Source organism: Lemur catta, chromosome 4, assembly GCF_020740605.2.
Source record: "Lemur catta isolate mLemCat1 chromosome 4, mLemCat1.pri, whole genome shotgun sequence".
In the NCBI taxonomy this organism is placed as follows: domain Eukaryota; kingdom Metazoa; phylum Chordata; class Mammalia; order Primates; family Lemuridae; genus Lemur; species Lemur catta.
This window is the reverse complement of record NC_059131.1, coordinates 65,732,466-65,752,089: the sequence shown is the minus strand read 5'-3', so window position 1 is coordinate 65,752,089 and position 19,624 is coordinate 65,732,466. Positions and strand designations below refer to the sequence as shown.

The 19,624-nt window shown below is 39.5% G+C and overlaps 1 protein-coding gene across 1 annotated transcript in view; it reads right to left on the bottom strand.

The window, feature by feature from the left end:
- The window catches only part of DNAH6 (dynein axonemal heavy chain 6), a 240,745-nt gene that overhangs the window by 99,688 nt on the left and 121,433 nt on the right, over positions 1-19,624 (bottom strand). Inside the window, exons 31-40 of the mRNA XM_045549959.1 lie at positions 17,348-17,515; positions 15,067-15,215; positions 13,553-13,660; positions 12,105-12,660; positions 11,172-11,294; positions 8,907-9,089; positions 8,189-8,332; positions 3,778-3,999; positions 2,795-2,942; positions 839-996 (exon numbers count right to left, since the gene is read on the bottom strand). Coding sequence (XP_045405915.1) covers positions 839-996; positions 2,795-2,942; positions 3,778-3,999; positions 8,189-8,332; positions 8,907-9,089; positions 11,172-11,294; positions 12,105-12,660; positions 13,553-13,660; positions 15,067-15,215; positions 17,348-17,515 — 1,959 coding nt within the window. The remainder of the gene's footprint in view (positions 1-838; positions 997-2,794; positions 2,943-3,777; positions 4,000-8,188; positions 8,333-8,906; positions 9,090-11,171; positions 11,295-12,104; positions 12,661-13,552; positions 13,661-15,066; positions 15,216-17,347; positions 17,516-19,624) is intronic.

The following is a 19,624-nucleotide window of genomic DNA, read 5'->3' as shown; positions in this document are numbered from 1 at the left end:
ACAGGATAAACCCAGGTTCTCATTGTGGGACCACAGCCCTCTGGGATGTGACCTCTGTACCTCCTGCCGCTTTGGTACACACATTTCACAACACTGTGGAACTTTATATTCCTGCTTCTGAGATGTGAAATGCTCTTTCCCTGCTTTGGCATGCCCTGCCTTCATAATCCAGCTCCGGCACTGCCTCTGGGAAGGCTTCTCTCATCCTCAACCCAGCCTCACACTGACTCTCTCCTGTCCACCCCCACTCATCACCCTGCAGTACCAACGTCTGTGCACCCTCTGAAGAGCAGCTCTCTGGGAGGCAAGAATGTCTCACTTGTCCATGAATTTCCTGAACGGAAAGAACTCAGTATGGTTGAATGAATTGAATTACATGGAAGTAACACTGAGGCCATATATTATGGGCTGAATTGGGTCCCCTACCCCCATGTCATATGTTGAAGCCCTGACCCCAGTGCCTCGGAATGTGACTGTATTTGGAGATAGGGTCTTTAAAGAGGTGATTAAGCTAAAATGAGGTCATTAGGGTGAGCCCTAATCTGACATGACTAGTGTCCTTATAAGAAGAGATTAGAACACAGACAGACACAGAAGGAGGCCTGCATAAAGACAGAGGGAAGACGGCCACTAAAAGCCAAGGAGAGAGGCCTCAGGAGAAACCTGCTAACACCTTGATCTTGGACATTTAGCCTTCAGAATTATGAGAAAATAAATTTCTGCTGTTTAAGCCACTCAGTCTGTGGTAATCTGTTATGGCAGTTCTAGCAAACTAATACACCATATTTCCTTAACGTTTAAATTTAAACACACCAAGTAATTTAAAACCTAAAGTAACCTGTATTTCCTTCCAAAACAGTTTGTTTCTGTCATAAAATCCACCAAAATCTTGATACTGCCGAAGTAATTCAATTGGAGGCTGAGAGCCATAGCGATCTAGTCTGGGCATGTTTAGATCATCAACAAAAATCACAACTCTTTTGTTTCCTGGTGCTCCTGGGGAAACAAAATGAATTTAATTTAAGAATTATGACTTGCCCTTAGAAAACGTAAGACAAAGCTGCGACATGGCTTTGGACTCAGTGCCACCCTGTAGGTCATAGGGAGTTCAGCTCTTCTCTCACGAGTGAGGAGGGCCCAGCAGAGTCCTCCTGGAGGACAAGAGACTTGCTCTGGTCCCACCCAGGACCCTGCAGGGAGATGTGTGCCTGGCCAGGACGTCCATGTTGTCATGGCAGGTGGCCCCTCACCCTCTCTCTCAGAGCATATGACGATGGCAGTTCTCCAGTGAGGTCTGGACCTTTCTCAATCCCAGCCACACCTGCCGACCTCACCAACTGTGTGGTCTGGGCACGGCTGAGGAAGGTCCTTTTCCTCCCACAGTAGGAAGAGGAAGAATGCCAAAGGTTCCCTTCATAAATGCCATCACACCGCCCTCACGGGGAAGATAGGGTTAGTTTATTCAACAGCATCCCAACCACGTGAGAGGGAGATTCGGTACAGGGGAGCTGCATAATGCCACATTTATCTTGGAGAAAATCAACGTACACACTCATCAGAAAAAAAAGAATGAGTGACAGCAGGGAAAAGAGAGACCTGGTAGGCAAATGGCCATATCCCTGTGGTTGGGATTAATTGTAGGAGGTGATTCCAAGGTCACAGAGGTAAACAGTGCTCCACTCCATCCTCCGGCCCCTGGAAGCCAAGTAGCAGGCCAGCAGGCAGGGAAGGGAGCGGAGAGAATCATTTACAGAGGTCTGGGACCCCCACCAGAAACCAGACTGGCATCTGTTGCCTTGTGCTTACCTGAACAGGAAAGAGGGAACAGAGAGAGGAGGCAGTGAAGTAGCTGGCAGCACCTCTGCTTGGTAAAACAGGGCCTCCTGGATGGTGCAAAGCCTGGAAGGCAGCTGAGCCCAGCCCTGGCTGGTGCCCCACCCAGGCAGCTGCGGATGGATCACCAGAGGATGGGACTGAGTGGGGGCTGAGACCCTGATTCAGGGAACCTTTCAATGGGGAGACCGATGCCTGACCTCCAAACAACTCGAATGGGAGTCCCTGAAAGCCTGCCTCACAGACAGCATGGACAGTCATTCAGCGCCAGCCAGAGACACAGGGACCATCCGCAGACAGGCCCATCTAAATGCCAGTTAGGGAGAAGACACACTCCTACTTTCCTTCTCCCCCTCCCATCCCAACCCACCACAGCCTCCTACAGGGAGGGCAGGGAGGAGTACAGAGCACCCCACACCCCCCTCCACCTCCAGCACCTGGGACAGCCATCCTGGCTGACAACAGGGGAGAGGAAGAATTATAAAATGGGTTTGGGATTGAAGCTTTACATTGGCTCAGACTCAAAATATCTGAAGGTGTCCAGAAAGTCATGCTATTTATCTAAGCAGTTAATAAGGGAGGGTGAGGGAGATATCACAATACCTGGTTGAAAGCGCTGACAGAAGTAAAACCAAAAATTTTCATTTTTAATTCCCACAGACAACTCAATGTGCCAGATATAAAGAGGTTAGTTTGATTTAAATAAGGGAACATTGATATAGGTTGGAAAAGCGTGGGTAGAGAGAGGGAGAATCCTGGAGAGGCAGAGATTGAAGATGTTCTGAGTTGAAGGTGATGATGGAAATAAATGACTTGCTTGTTAAAAGGAAGATATCTAGAATCACCTTTACAAATAAATCAAAGAAAATATCCAGTTGTCATTTTATTATATGCACTGTTTATGTGATTTGTCTGCTTAATGAATAATTTTTATGAGACAAATTAAAGTGATGATTCTTACCTAGAATGTTTTTTCTTTTTCTCTCCAGTTTTGATTCAATGATCTCTTGTGTTCTTGCAGATGAAGTTTGAGCCGAAAAATTTAGATAGACAGGGACATAACCAGCTGATTCTTGAATTTTACTTAGCAATCCCTTTGCAATCACAGACTTTAAATTAAAAAATAAGTTAATTGATTTCACATTCAATATAATCTCCTTCAATTGTCAATATCAGTAATAATTCAGTACAGTGGATAAGAAATAGGATAAAAAGAGAAAAGTTAAAGCCAGATTGAAACGTCTACTTTTTTCTTACTGGAGATTTCATTTTGTTACATTTATCAGAATCAAAGAAATATTCTAATCAGCTCTATCTCAGCAAAAAGTTTTATTTTAGTTTCATAGCCAAGTTCATCTTATTTACTCTCCAAGCCAATTTGATAGCAAGAGTCACAGAAAGACCCAAATTTCTTTTAGAAATAATTTAGAGCAGAAACAGTGAATCGCTGTTATGTGGACTCCTCCAAAACCAAGAAGCCCAAACAATTGGTATTTCCTCCTCTATTCTACTTTTTTCCAAAACATTTAAATGATACCACTGTTGTGTCAGGTAGAAGTAAATAGGCGGGAATAGACAGGCTGATTTTTATCAACAATCTTTTGGGGACACAAACCTCTCTGGCCAATTCCCACCCAGCCAGTGCAGTGGCAGTCCCAGAGATACCAAGGGATACAACATAAAAGCCTCTAAACACAAACATTGGTCTACAGGGTCCTCTGGTTTATATAGTATCAATCTTAAAGATTTACTCAGAAACTGGCAAACTTTGGACTAATTTCCAGGGACAATATAGATTGATCATAGTTACATTCTTCCTGAAAAAGTGATAAAAATTAAAAAAATTTCCTCTGAGAAATAATGTATCATTCTGTTGCTGACAATTCTAAGTCCACCAAGCCCTCATTTGGGAACAGAACTTCATGCATGATATAGGTTTCCTACCTTGCCAACTCCAGTTATTCCAGTAAACAACACCGAATGCCTGACTGCCAGTAGTTTTTCCATTAGATACCCATAGCGCACTGTGTCAGTTGTGGGGACAAGCATTTCAAAAAATGGAATGTCTTGGCTGTACTTGAAGGTAGGTATGATTCGTTCCCAAGGATCCAGCCGTTTTGTGTCAAAGTCCATGTGAATGCTCCACAGATCACCAGAACTGGGAAGCTAAAGTATAAAATTAAATACCACTTCCAATAAGCAATAGGCAAGACTGACACACGGCAATAGATACATTTACATAGAAACAAAGGCAGTCAAAGAACACAAATGGATTTGGATTTCTTTTTTCTTTGCAGAAAAGTAGTTATCTAGGTATTTGAGACTAATTCTTTAAACACAATCATGCAATACAATGCATGAAGAAAATCTGATATACTGATTATATTAAAACCTCATATCAGAAGTGTAAAGCACTTTTAATTCACCATGCAAAGACTCATGTCATGTCAAATACTCTGCTTGGTGCTTGGACAAGTGCTGAATGAGACCCAGCCTTTAATGACTTGGTAATCCAAATGGGGGATATAAGCACTTAAGTTAATTCCTATGGGGAAATAAGGGCTCTAAGGGAGTTTTTTTACAGTCACATGGGAAGGATGGCTCATTTCTACTTGCAGGGGAGTTTTGGTGGTTGGCTGGAGATTTCAGGCTTCCAGGGGTGGTGATGCCATAGCTCAGACTTGAAGAACAAGCAGAAGTCAGATGGACAAAAAAGGAATGGGATAGAAATGGGGAAAAAGGGGTCAAAGTTCAGGCCAAAAAGACAGGATTGGAAGGCTGAAGCCGTGGAAAGTGCTGTATATGCTGGGAACCATGTGAGCCCTGCATATGATGAGAGACAAGGCTGGGAATATAGACAAGGGCCAGGTTATGAAAATCTTCACTTATTAAAGAGCTTGGAGCAAGGGTTCAGTGAGGGATTCTAAGCAGGTAAGTGACATGATCAGACTGCATTTCAGAAGGCTTATTCTGGCAGCTGTACAATGCAGGGTGTTTCAAGCTCATTTGATAGTGACTCTTAGTAAGAAATTCATTTTACGTGGTGACTCAGTATGTACATATATATGTATATCTACAGACAAGTATAACGTTTATCACTACCATGTGCAATTTACTCTTTTTTTATTCTATTTTATTTTTAAAAACTCTTAAGGTATAACATAACATCTTTTGTCAGATTTTAAGAGTCCAATTCAAAGAGTTTTTATATAGGTAACCATCCCTGGGATATAGAACATGTCCAGCACCTCAGAAAGCTTGTTTTTCCACTTCCTGGTCAATACCAGCCACATCTGCATCTTCCTCTGAGGTAACCACTAGTCTGTTTTTCTGTCCTATTTGTCTATCTTTCGCCAGTCCCACCCTTTCTTAATTATTGTTGCCTTATTACCTTGAATTCTTAGAGTCATGTACTTTGAGTCCTTCACATTTGTTTTCCTTCTTTGTCTTGATTACAATAGGTCTTTTACATTTTTATATAACTTTTTGAATGGGATTGTCAGTTTACACAAAAAGTCTGCTGGGTTTGGGATTGGAATTGTCTTGAAGCTTTAGAATATACTGGGGAGGACTGACATCTTAATAATACTGAGTATTATAACCTATGTACATAGTATATCTCTCCATTTATTTAAATCTTTAAAAATTTCTTTCAGCAATATTTTATAGTTTTCAGTGCAGAGGTCTTTCATATCTTTCAGTAGATTTATTCCTAAGTAGTTGATATTTTGTTTCTATTGTAAATGGTATTGTTTTAAAATTTCATTTGTTAACTTTTTGTAGACCTTGTATCTAATGGCCTTGCTATTTTAACTTATCAATTCTAATCATTTGTTTGTAGATTTTTTTAGGATTTTCTATATATTAAATCATATTTCCTACAAATATTGACAGTTTTACTTCTTCCTTTTAAAAGTCTGTGCTTTATTTCTTTTTCTTGACTTACTGCACTGTCTAGGATCTCCAATATAGTGTTGACTAAAAATTGTGATAGTGGCTATTTCCTTTTTATAAACTGGGTTGCGACCCTTTCACTTTATTTTGTGACCAACTAATAGATTGTGACCTGTAATTTTAAAAACACTGTAGAGAGGGTGAGTTAGATAGGATTAGACCAAAGGCAAGGGAATAATAAATAGTCTATTTTAGTAGCACAGAAAAGAAATGATAAGAACCTGAGTTATCCAGAGGCAGTAAGGTTGAAGAGAAGAGGACATATTTTAAAAAATATTTACGAGATAAAATTTATTGAACTTAGTGTTTTATTGGCTATAGGGAGGTGAGTAGAGAAGGAAGAATATATAATGCTTCCTAAGTTCTGAGTAGTACTGCAGGGCTGTAAGGCCGTTAACTGGACAAAGAATACAAATTCAATAGCTCATTCATTGGGACTTGCAGACAGAAAGAGGAAACCAACTTTGCATCCGGATTCCTTCCTGCTGCCCAGATGGCATGACCATTGCCAGGACAGGGGCTTGCACTGTTCTGTTATTAATAAATATGCTCTGGTCACAATATATCAATGGCTACTTATTACCCAAGGAGAAAAGCTAAAGTCTTTACAAGGGCATATAAGGCCCTACATATTCTGTTCCCTGCTACTTCTCTAACCTCATCCCTTACCACACTCCTACTTGGTCATTCTGCTCTGACCTTACTAGCCTCCTTGCTGTTTCTCAAAATTGCCAGGTACCTTACTGAGTAACAGCCTTTGTACTTTTCCTTCTGACTGGAATGCTTTGCCCCTACATAATCACTAGTTCTTTGACTTTCTTTAAGACTCTGTAAAAACATAACCTTACTAGCGAAGCTTTCCTGACTACCATACATAAAATATTAATAGTTCCTCAGTGCCGTCAGGCACTTCCTATCATCTTTACTCTGCCTTATTTTTCTCCATAGCACTTACCACCACCTGATATATGCAAATTTATTTGCCTGTTCCTGACTCCCCTCACTGCAGTGTAAGCTTTATGAAGTTAGGGACTTTGGTTACTTGCTTTAGTCCCAGTGTCCAGAATGGTGCCTACCATGGGATAGGCTTTCAATAAATGTTTGTTGAATTGAATGCTAAATACTTGCTTTTGGCCATCTCCTGCTGCCCTTTGATGGTCCCAGATTACTCCCCTCGAACTAGTGGGGTATGTGTGTCTGTCTCAAACTCCCAGCTGTCCTCAGTCTGATGCAATCATTTTGAGGATCCAGCGGGGTTTCACATTTGCTAGAAGATCTTCATCCATTGGTCTCAGAATTTTAGGGAATCCTTATCTCTCTTTTGATAACTTTTAAATTTGGTATATTTTTAAAAACTTACAGAAAAGCTAAAAGACTAGGACAAAGAACTCTCATATACCCTTTATCTAGGTTAACTGTTCACATTTTGCCCTACTTGCTTTTTTTTCTTTTTAGAGACAGGATCTTGCTCTGTTATTGAGGCTGGAGTGCAGTGGTGTGATCATATAGCTCAAAGTAACCTCAAACTCCTGGGCTCAGGTGACGCACTTGCCTCAGCCTTCTGAGTAGCTAGTACTGAGTGCACCATCGTGCCCAGCTAATTGTTTTACATTTTTTGTAGAGACAGGGTCTCACTGTGTTGCCCAGGCCAGTCTAAAACTCCTGGTTTCAGCAATTCTCCCACATTGGCTCCCCAAAATGCTGAGATTACAGGCATGAGCCACCATGCTTGGTCCCTATTTGCTTTATTATTGCCTTTCTCTCACTTTGTGAGAATCAGTTGTACACAAGATTCCACTTTACCCTAAATAGTTGAGTGTGTATTTTCCAAGAACAAGATATTTTCTTATATAACCACAGTTATATAACAATCAAAATCAGGAAATTGAACACTGATATCATTATGTAATTTACATTCTATATTCAAATATTGCAAATTTTCCCAATAATGTAATTTATAGCTATATTTTCCAAGTCTAGGATCCAATACAGGATCATGAATTGGATTTAATTATCTCTCTTCAGTCTCTTTTCATCCAGAAAAGTTCCTCAACTTTCTTTGTCTTTCATGACAGACATATTTGGAGAATGTAATAAACTATAAGCTCTCTAAAATTCCTTCTAACTCTGAGATTATAGAATATAGTCCAGTTTATTTTATCAAATACTCGTCAGTTTGGGTTTCAAGGTATATCCTCATGATTAGATTCAGGTTGTGCATTTTTGAAAGAAATATCACAGAAACAAGGTTCCATCTTCACAGTGCCCTGCATCAGGAGGCAGGCACAGCTTTGTCTTGATACTAATGAGGTTGAATTGATCACGTAGTAAAGGTGCTCTCTGCAAAGTTTCTCTATTAAGGATACTATTTTTCTTTTTGCAATTATTATCTGGTTCTTACCCTGGCATCAGGATTATCATCAAATTGTGCTCTAATAAATGTATCAAAAGAATCCCAGTAGTTTTCAGTTAAATTTCCACCCAAAGACCATAAATAACAGAATACAAAAGTCTGACATAGTACAGTGTTCAGTTTTGCTTGCTCCTGAAAGAATAAAGAGAAGCAGATTTAATATTTTATATGTAAACATAAGAAGAATCCTAAATTGAAAACCTAAAAACATTTTTCTTTCATTTAGATGCACACATTTTTAAATGGGCACAGTGTATATTTCCTACACTTCATTCAATGTTTCACAGAGTGGTGTTTTCTTATAGTTATACATAATGGAACACTGAAGAGAAAATGAATGAATGGCAAGGCATATCGAAGAAAAAAAAAGCCCAAGGCTGTCTTTCAACTGATTATTATAACTTTGTTTATGCCTACATGAAGGCATTTAAGCAGATTGAGAATATGTTGTATTGGGAATATGTTGTAGACTATAGGGAAATTCAAAATTGAGTAGAGGAATAAACTATAGTTTCTCTAACAGTTCCTTCTAACTCTGAGATTCTAGAGTTAGAATCTAATCTAATCATAGTCATTAGTCCCCTGAAAAATTAACTTGAATATAAAATGATCATATTTTAGAAAATTTGGGATTGCTTATTCTCAAAAAAATCTATATAATAATCTCATTTTCCAAGCTTCATAGCAATAATGAAACCCTTCATACCATTGTCAAGTTAACTCCCTCTTTCCCAAGTATCAAGGACTCTAACAGGCAACAAAGTGTAGTAACTTTGCTGATGTCCACTTGTGGAATTGCTTGGCCACACTTTTTATTGACAAAATTTAAACCATCATCAATATAACGTTGAAAAAGATTCAATATATATTCTTGGGTTTCCTCAGTGAGCTGAAAATGAAACAAACAAATAACATTTTATCAGGATCAGATGAAATATATAATTAAGTTTAGAAACAGGTTGATTAAAATCTATATATTTCAATATATACCAAGGAGTATAAGCACAAAATATTAAACAAATTAAATTTTAAGGAAACAGTAATCAAGACAGTGTGATAATGATGAAAGAACAGACAAATCGATCAACAGAACGGAATAGAGAGCTCAGAAACAGACCTACATAAATATAGTCAACTGATTTTAGTCAGTCCAATGGAGAAACGATGGTCTTTTCAACAACTGGTGCTGGAAAAACTGGATATCCACATGCAAGAAAAAAAAATTAATCTAGACACTGACCTTATATCCTTCACAAACATTAACTCAAAATTGGTCATAGACCTAAATTTAAAACACAAAATATAAAACATTTAGAAGATAGCATATGAGAACATCTAGATGACTTCAGGCTTGGCAGTGACTTTTTAGATATGACACTGAAGGCACTATCCATGAAGGAAAGAATTGATAAGCTGGATTGCATTAAAATTACTAACTTGTTCTCTGTGAAAGACATTGTTAAGAGAATAAAAGGTAAAATATTTGTATAATCTAAAGAGAAATAGGAGTATTGTTAAGAGAATAAAAAGGCAAGTCACAGACTAGGAGAAGATATTTGCAAAAGGCATGATCTGATAAAAGACTTGTATCCAAAATATACAAAGAAGTCTTAAAACTTAACAATAAGAAAACAAACAACCCATTTAAAAAGCAGGCCTAAGACCTTCCTTAATAGACGCCTCACCAAGGAAGATATACAGATGGCAAGCAAGCATATGAAAAGATGCTCAAACCATATATTGTTAGGGAATTGCAAATTAAAACAAGATACTACTATATGTCTATTAAAATGGATAAAATCCAAGACACTGACAATGGCAAATTCTGGAATGGCGGAAACATGACATTGTACATTTTCAAAACCCATACATGGTATAACACAAAGCGTGAACTACAATGTAAACTATGGACTTTAATGTATTGATATTAGTTCACCAATTTTAACAAAGGTACCACATCTATGCAATTAATAATAGAGGAAAATGTGTTTGGGGGAGAAGGAATACATGGGAACTCTCATTTCTGTTTACTTTTTCTGCAAATCTAAAACTGCTCTAAGTATAATAAAATCTGTTAATTTAGAAAAGAAGCAACTTTAAGAAGGTTTAAAATATTAAGGTAGCCCATTATAAATTCTCAATTCTGAGACTTATAGTCTTTAATAAGGTACTCTTAGACTAGACTACAATATTTGTAAAATGTTTATGCCTAAAAATAAGGAAAACAATAGTTTTCTGATTCATTTTTGGAAAGGGAGAGGCAGAGAAGAAGATGGCTTCCTTGGAGTGGAGGATGGGATGGGGGTGGGGAACACCTTGAAGGACCACTTGTTAGGCTAAGGTAAAGAGAAACATCCTATTTTAGAATGGAAGGAGTACGGAGAATAATATGAAATGAAGTTGTTCTGAATAATAATGTATACACTTTCCTTCACTTTGGGTGGAATTGTACCTCTAAGGTTAGGATGTGTCTTAGGTCTTGAACCTATAATCACTGATCTTCTTTTCTCTTTCCCTCTCAGAAGTGTTAGGGGCTACTAAAATCTAAAAACAAGGCAGTTAGTGTCTGGATTTAAATTATTTTTTTCTGCATTGTGATTCCCTCTCATTACTCCCAAGCTTTCTGCAAAGTCTTCTCCAACGCCTCGGGCTGTTCTAGCTGTGTTTTTAGGGATTCAAGGAAGTGTCTGTACTTGAGAGGAGCTGGTCTGAGGAGAAACCAGACACAGCAGGCAGGAAGAAGAGTGAGCAGGCAGGCTGGCAGGCAGAGGTAACACATAATGAGAACAGATTTAGGGAGTATATAAACATTCCTGGAGCACTCCAGGAATTTTTAGGGAGAAGGACTAGGTAAAATGATAGAATTCCCTCAATTAAGCACAATGAGGCCTTATCCTATTGCTATTTGTGCGTTCGAGGGCAATGTGAGCCTGACATATGGAGATATCGGGGAATGTCTGGTTGCACTTACTTTTTTAGAAATTCCAGTCATCCAAGTTTTAACATAAGGCATCCATTTCAGTTCTTCAGGATCCACAAACACCATTCCACAGCGGCTGACTGTAGCAGGGGAGGCAACCTTTAGATCTTGCACCTAAAGTTGCAGAAAGTTGAACAGGAAACAGTAATATGATACTTCCTTATTCCTCCAACTTCAATATTCACACTTTTAAAATGATTCACACTTTTCAAGTTTAATACTGAAAGGCTTTATGTAGAAGAGAGTGGGAGAGCAATAAGTAATTAGAAATGGAGAAGGAAAGTTAAGTGATGCATAAAGTGAAAAAAATGCCAATGCCAATGAACACAGGAGGATTTTGTCAAATCCTATGAGCGGAAATAAGTGATTTTTTTTCTTTTATTCTCTTTGCTTTTCTCTTCTTCCCTTTTCTTTGTTGTATCTGAATCCCTAGCCTAATACTTAGCATATCACAGAAATTCAATCAGTGTTTGAGGAATGAATAGAACAGGAGTGGTACCCTCCATAATGTTTTATAGTTGTATTTGGTCCACATTCCTTTTCTGATCCCTCATCAAACATTCGCACCACAATGGGATAATTTTTTCATATTAAATATAACTTTTTTTTTTTACTTACAAAGCATTTCAAATTATGTAGTCACACACACACACACACACACACACACACACGCACACACATCTTTCTTTCCAAGGGAAAGCAAGTACTAGGGAAGCCAGAATTTATTGTATTTCCTGTTTCTATTGAGATACTTTGATTGTAAGGATTAATAATCTATTACAAAAGGATAATTTAATAATTATTAAGTAGACAAAACACCATGGTAGGCATTACAGATAGTAAATGATACATCAGCATGAGAAAAAAATTTAATGATGGTATGGCAATTTGAAAATTTCACTCCACAGTAAGGCATATACTTACCTCAAAAAGCATGTGAATTTGAGGTGTGAGTTTAATCCTCTCACTGTTAGCCAGGCAAAGCATCTTGTTATCATCCAACACTGTATTCATATTTTCAATCCAAAGAGCATCCACTGGCCCATCGCAGATGATCCATTTATGGTCTTCTGAAGTATCATTCACAGCTGCTCGGACACTTAGTGCCATCAAACCATCCTTCCATTCCAAGGTTACATTATTAACTTCACCATATAACTCACCCATTGTAATTGATTTAGGATTGAGAACGTATGTTTTAACTGCTTGGTAAAAGGGATTGTCTATACCAAGTTTTTGTAAATTCCCTAAAGTTTCTGCTAGTACTCGGTAAACTGTGGTCTTGCCACCTCCTGTTGGCCCGACTAACATAACACCATGCCTTACTAGCATAGTCTCATAGAACTGTATCACTTTTCTAACCATACATATCTCAGGCTGAAGATTTTGTCCATTCATAACATCCACAATTGTTGACTGCAAAATACCATAATCATGTTCTGGAATTTGGACTCCAGGAAAAAGGTCAGATATGATTCCACTGATGAAACAAAAATAGAATCAATTAGTAACCATTGGTCATTGATATTTTCCCATATTAGTTACAATTAATTGATTAGGTATTATGAGTCTTATTTTTTCTCATTGATCTCCTTTTCTTCTGAACATGTACAGCATTAGTCTGTCCTATGTGCTATACGGGGATCTATCATTTCTCTGATACTTTGTATGATTTTGTAGCTACAGTAAATTATGGAAACTCTGCCTGGCTATTTAGCTCAAGTTGTACTGCCGTACAACTAGACAGAGGACGGGTGGAGGGGAAGAAGTGCAAGCGCATATCCTCATCTCTCATTTAGTAACTTAATATCTAAACCTGAAAAATCAAGAAATGACAGAAACGTGGTGCTAAGAAGTTTGGAGAGGACTAGTAAAATAAATGAATAAAAGAGTTGAAAAATGATTGTCTTTGGGAAGTGGAAGTTGGTAAAGGGCAGGGAACTGTTGTTTTCCATGAGACTAATTTATGAAACTATTTTATTTTTAAAACTATGTACATGTATACCTTGGAGACACATAAAATTAAATAACTAATGAACAAATAGATCAGAGCAATCACATTTCTGTTAAGCCTCAAGGCTGACTTTTTTTGGGATCAGAAATTTCTCTTTGTTCAGGAACCTGTTAAGCAAATGCTTATTTGTACAGCACACAGCCTGGTGATTAATACTCTGAAAAAAAAATAAGTGATTGGAATGATGTCAAAACTTTAGTATCTTTATTTTAAACTAGTATTTCTTAAACTGTAATAAGTATGTACAGAAAAGATGAGAAAGTTATTATCTTGTTAGAGGCAGAAATAATTGAAGATGAGACTCCGCTTTACTTACACATGATAGCTACACTTTATTATGTAACATCTAGAAACTTACCTGAACAGAAGAGCATCATCTGTTAGAAATTTTGGCAAGTTTGAGTCTCGTAAAGCTCTTATTAATACCACATCTTCACTTAGGTCTGGGTTCTCTCTTTTTAAAGATCTAAATTGAAAGGAATGTTTCAGTTAGTATCACAAGAACATAAGATTGAACGTGATCTTCTAAGCCTGTGGGTCAGGAATTCCGCTTGTAGAAAGCTGTGGAGGGCATCCTATGCCCCTGAGGATTCCCGCTGGAGGGAGGACTCTTTTCCCTTCTGTGCTCAGCAGCCATCTCCGTCAGTCCTGCACTGGCCCCACAGCCTTAAGGAGAATGACAAGGACATCTTCTCAATACCACCTTGCCCTTATCAATCCATACTTTATTACAACCTGAATCTACAGTCCCCTGAATAGCTCCTGATGACCCATGTAACTGTGACTTTCTTTTCTCTCTGCCTGAATGCCCTGACTTGCTCTTTGCCTGCTCTTATTTCCCCTTCAAAGCCCAGCACAGTTACTCCCATCTCTAGAAAGCTCCTCTATCCTCTATCTCCCTCCTCAGTGAAGCTTGGGCGCAGCCCATCACTGCCCTCACCACACTGAATCGTAGACAACTATGCATTTGTCTGTCTCCCCACTGGGCTGCAGTTGTGCTTTCTTAGTGCAAGAGCATCTGAACGTCTTAGTATCCCTAGCCCTTACATGGCCATTCTGTAAAGAGGAGAAATACTGAATCTGTGAGGTTAAGAGAAAGAACAGAGGGCAGAGAAAGGCAGGGAGATTCGTGCAGAGTCCATGGATACAGGAGCCAGGCAGAAGGGACCCTGGATGTGCAGAACCCAAGCCAGTGTGTCCTGGTCTGACAGGAAGGACTAGAGAGAAAATATGTGTAGATTCCCTCAGAGGTTCTGCACAAGTTGAGGATTCCAGACACAATAGTTTCCAGAAGTTATAAAGAGAAAAGTTGGTGCCTGAAAAGAGAAAAGACTCTTGCTTCAATAGAAACTAGAAACAAGTTAAGTCTTGGATCACACCGTAAATACACTTCACAGAGGTGAAGTTTATGACATAAGCTGAACTGAAAATGAAATGAAGTTTCTTTTAACTCTTCAGACTTTGTCAGGCAACACCATATGACTGACCTTATCGCACTTGCACAGCAGGATGCCTTTTAAGTCCAGTCATCCTACCTTATGGTGGTGACGGGTTTTGTACACTAAAAACCAATGTATGGGATGAGTCTAGGGGAAGTGAAAGTTAGCCAAAGCCTAGTTGGGGGTCGGGTTCAGTCTGAGGGCATCCATGTCAGGACCTGCAGTGAAGAACTGTCATGGGGTGAGGAGAGAGAGCCCATTTCACTTTGTCATGGCAGTGTCAAGGCAAGAACGATGACAACAGCAGCAGCTAATATTTATCAAGCACATACTGTGCACCAAGCATTGCTACAAGAGCCTTCCATGGGTTACCTATATAATGCATTTAATAACATGGTTTGGAATTTCACTCTTGACCGCTTTGGCTTCTTACCCAGCCATGACGAGGACAGACTTCACAGCTCTCATGCCAAAGTCGTAGTGATCCTGCTGAGAGAGCTGTTCACTGCACAGCTTATACATCTGAGTCATTTTTCTTGCTAATATTTTACTAGATTCAAATCCTTCAGAATACAGAATTACCTAGAATAGAAAAATATAATGTGACACTTATTGTATGAATAACAACATATTAGCATAATTCCAACATATTCGAAATCTACTTTAGGCATTATACTTTTCCAAGTTGTTATATCATTTAATAAAGAAATGTAAACATTGGAGGAAAAAGGTTTCTGGGCCACCTGCCGGAAGGCAGAGCACATACAGGGATACCCAGGCATTGATTCTGTGTTCCCTCTACAGATGAAGATGTGGCCCTGGTGACATTTGGTTCAAGGAGCAGCAGAGCCCAGTGTTTGAAAATGTCCCCGTCATAGAGGTTGGATGGTACTAGAAGGCCTGAGTACAAAAGCAAGAATTGAGCTTCTCTGATCTGACAGGAACGCCACCCTGGTGGACAGTATCAGTGATTGCCATTTGCTTCCTTAGGTTCCCTGGGAGGCGAGGGAAGCTATGCAAAGAATTGCAGCCTCTCTTTTTCCCTTGTTCGACAAGTTTCTGCATCCTTACTTAAAGTACTCAGGTGATGCCTAGTGTCTTTGACAGTGGAGGTGGGAATGGACCTTTCCTTCTATCCATAATCTGCCTGAAACAGTTGGCCCCAGAAGCAGGATTTGAAATGAGGTAGAGATTTCTCACTGGGGTCTATTTTGCTTACTGCTTTATCCCTACTGATTAGCACAGTGCTCTGCACATGGTGAGTGGTTAAAAATATTTATGGATGGCAAACCTGGTTCATTCAATCTCTAACAACAATAGGAATAGCACCCAGAAGACTGGATTTTTAAATGTGTCCAATTCATTACTGAGTAACATAACAATAGGACAAAAGCATGAGATATGAACAACATGTTGGACTGGGTTCTACACCTGGTTTTCTTCCTACTAGTTTGGGATAATGTGGTAGTCATTTATTGTCCCCATTCACAGAGAACATCAAAAGTAAAGATACCACCTGCCTTAACTGTCTCCCACTCCACCCTGCCTGCATGGGGTGCTAGGGACCCATGAGATGCTGTGAGCATTATATTAATATAAGTTGCTATTTTGCTAATGATAGGATTTGGCATGGTCTATTCTAAGCAATTACTTTTACTTCATATAGAAGAACATTTAAAATTAGTTGTTATCAAAGGAATTTATTAGCCAAAGGGGTGATCTGTGCTTTCTGAGAAATTCCATTCTAAAATGGGCAGTGTCCTTTGTTATGAAATGCAGCACTGAGCACAAGTGGCCTTCCGAAGTCCTGAAAATGCCTTATATTTTGGTCTTGGTGGTAACACAAATGAATACATGTGTAAGAATTCACTGAGCTGTACACTTAATGAGCTGTGCACTTTACTGTATATAAATTATACCTCAGCAAAAAGTGCCATGAAAAATATGTGTAAAATTTAGCTGGGTGCAGTGGTGTGTGCCTGTAGTGCCACCTATTTAGGAAGCTGAGGCAGGAGGACCACTTGAGCCCAGGAGTTTGAGTCCAGCCGGGGCAACATAGTAAGACCCCATTTCTAAAAGGAAAAAAAAAAAAAAACCAACAAAAACTAAAAAGAAAAAAATGTAAAATTTAAATACATCCATTTTCTTGGTTAGCATTTAAATTCTTGGCTATGTAAAGCCAATTTAAATAGAAGGATGCTTAGGTAGATACAGAAACAACAAACACAATCATAAATAATTTATTAATGATTACTATTTTTTACTAAGTTGATAAGATTTACAAACCAATCTTTGCCCTCCATCTTAGTGATTAGTACTGCTTCTGCTCTACATCACTTGACTCTAATAAAAAATAATGTGCAAGGAGAAGTGAGACTAATATTGTCTTTTTAGAACTAACCCAGACATTTTAATTCCTAGACAGGAACTGATAAACCCCAATGAACTTGTTAATTAACCTCAGTGATTCTTTCCAGTTTTGGGAGCCTACATATATTACAGACACCATTCTGGGCATTATGGATATAGCAATAAACAAACACACAGAAGGAAACATTCTGTATGATAACAATCATATCTACACTTAAGAGCAAACAATCATTGTAGCCATTATTAGGGTGCATTCAGAAAGGAATCTTCCTACCTCCATAGAATCAAATGGTAAATAAAAGAAACAAGCTTACATTTTTGCTGCTTTATAATGTGAAGCTCACCTCTGCAATCAAGGCATAATTTGGAACCATCATTGCAAATGGTCTAAACAGGGCTTTTAAATTATCTGGCAATTCGGTTCTGCCTGCATATCCAGGATTCATTGTGATGAAGGCTGCGCAAGTCATAATCAACTTTATTTCCCGCCCCTCAAACATGAATCTAGAGAGCTGTTGAAAGAGAAAGTATAAGTTAACATTCCTCTAGACATTTGTAAAGTCTTTCACATAATTTTTACTCGGTGGCATGACTCATGTAAAGGAACACTGGAACAAAGACTGCTGAATCCTGCCGTTGGACAACAGGGAACATTTCTCTCCTGATGGTGTCCTGCTCACTTCCAATTTCTTCTGTGTGCAATGTTTCCTGCTCTCCGACTCCCTGACCCTACCTTGACCAAATTGTCTCTTCCTTCCTGGCCCAGTCTTGAAATCTTTTAGGCCTTGGCATCTTTTGCTCCTCAATTCAGCTTGGACTTAATGACCACTAAACCTACACTCCCACTTTCCGGTATTTCCCACAAAATTCCATTCTAGCGTCAGTCCTTGGGTGGTTAAGGCCCAAGTGTCACTGTCTTTGGCACCACCCCTTCACTTTCACTCAACAACAAACACCATGGAGCACCTGTTGCAGGTGAAGCGCCAGGTTAGGCATGGAGGCACAGAGCTGAGGGAGACTTGCTCTGGAGCCCTTGACAAGCCACCAGGCTTGCTGTGGGAATCAGCCTGGAAACCATGACCACACAGTGCAACAAATGCCATGGTGGAGGTGTGTGCAAAGCCCATGGGGGGAACAGGAAGCATGCTCGAGACTTGAAGAATGAAGAGGGACATTTTGGGTAGATAAACAGGGGTAGCCACTCCAGGAAAAGGAGAAAGAGCAAGAAACAACACTACATGTTCAAGGCATGAACAGCAATTCACTTTCCTAAAGGTAATATTCGAAAGGGAAAGTATAGCTAGGCCAGTCTTGCACACTAAGCTAAGGAATTTAGATTTTGTCCCGCGGTTGGAGGGAAACAGAGAAGACTTTTAAGCAGAGTGATAGGATCAAAGATGGCAGTGGAGGGGTTGGACAAACTATGGACAGGGAGACCAGTAAGGAAATGTCACTGGGGAGATGAGAGTCTTCCAAAGTTATAAATGGGGAAGAAAGACAGCTAGCGGAAAAAATTAATAGGATTTAGTGAAGGTTTAGATCCTGGGATTCATAGTAGTGGGTCAAATCCAAGGTGAATTCCAGCTTTCTAATTGGGCCACTGGATGAAGGTGCTATTAACAGAAATGAGGAATACAGGAGAAGACCAGGATGGAGCTGGGTGACATGTCATAGTCTGGAGGTGACAGTGCTGGGTAGTACAACCGGAAACCAGTCCTACTGTCACTAAATGCCTGAGAGTGCTAGCCAAATCCCCTCATTTCTATGCTTTGGTTTCTTCATCTATTCAGGAGATATATCCTACTCCACTGTTTCATCTGGTCACTGGCACCTTGAGGATGAAGCTGGTCAATCTCAGATGCTCTCCTACCTTCCTCTGCCCTCACAGGGCTGCCCTCCAGCTGTTCATCCTCTACTATCTCCGGGCCCTGCCCCCTTACTCCCCATACTTTGCTTGCAGCTAACTGTACAAGATGGTAATGACTTACAGGTTATGCTACATCTTGAGGCCCTTGTATTTAATACAGGCCTCCCCAGAGTATGTGGGAGGCAGGAGGAGGGAGTACAGATGAAGGAGCTCAGACTTTAGGGTCCCATAGATTTTGGTGTGTATCTTGGTTCTATAGCATCTACGGAAATGTTTTTTAACTTATTTGAATCCTTTTCACCTATAACCTTTGGAAAATAATATCTACTTCTCATAGGTTTGGTGTAAAGTTGAAATAAATGTAAGTACATACAATAATGACTGTACAATCTAGCAGCTCATTAGAGTCCAATTCATGCTTTCTTTTTATTTGTTCTATAATTTGCTTTTTTGCCAACATGATAATCCCCCAAATATTTACCTCTTTATCAGGGCACTTTCTAATGAGATGGCCTCTGCCCCTAGAGCTAGAGCTGAGTCCATTATTGGTGGATCCTGGGTAGGTCTGGTGCTCTTCTGAAAGGGGCCAAGGAAGCAGTGGTGGACCCCCGAGGTGCTCGGGACAGTGGCCGTCCCGGTTTGTACAGCCTGAATACCACCAGTGTTCCCCATGGGTGAACAAATCTCAGAAGGTCTTCACAGAGTGGTAGGGATGGGTCCCATCCTTCACTGCCATCAGCTTCTGAATGGAAAG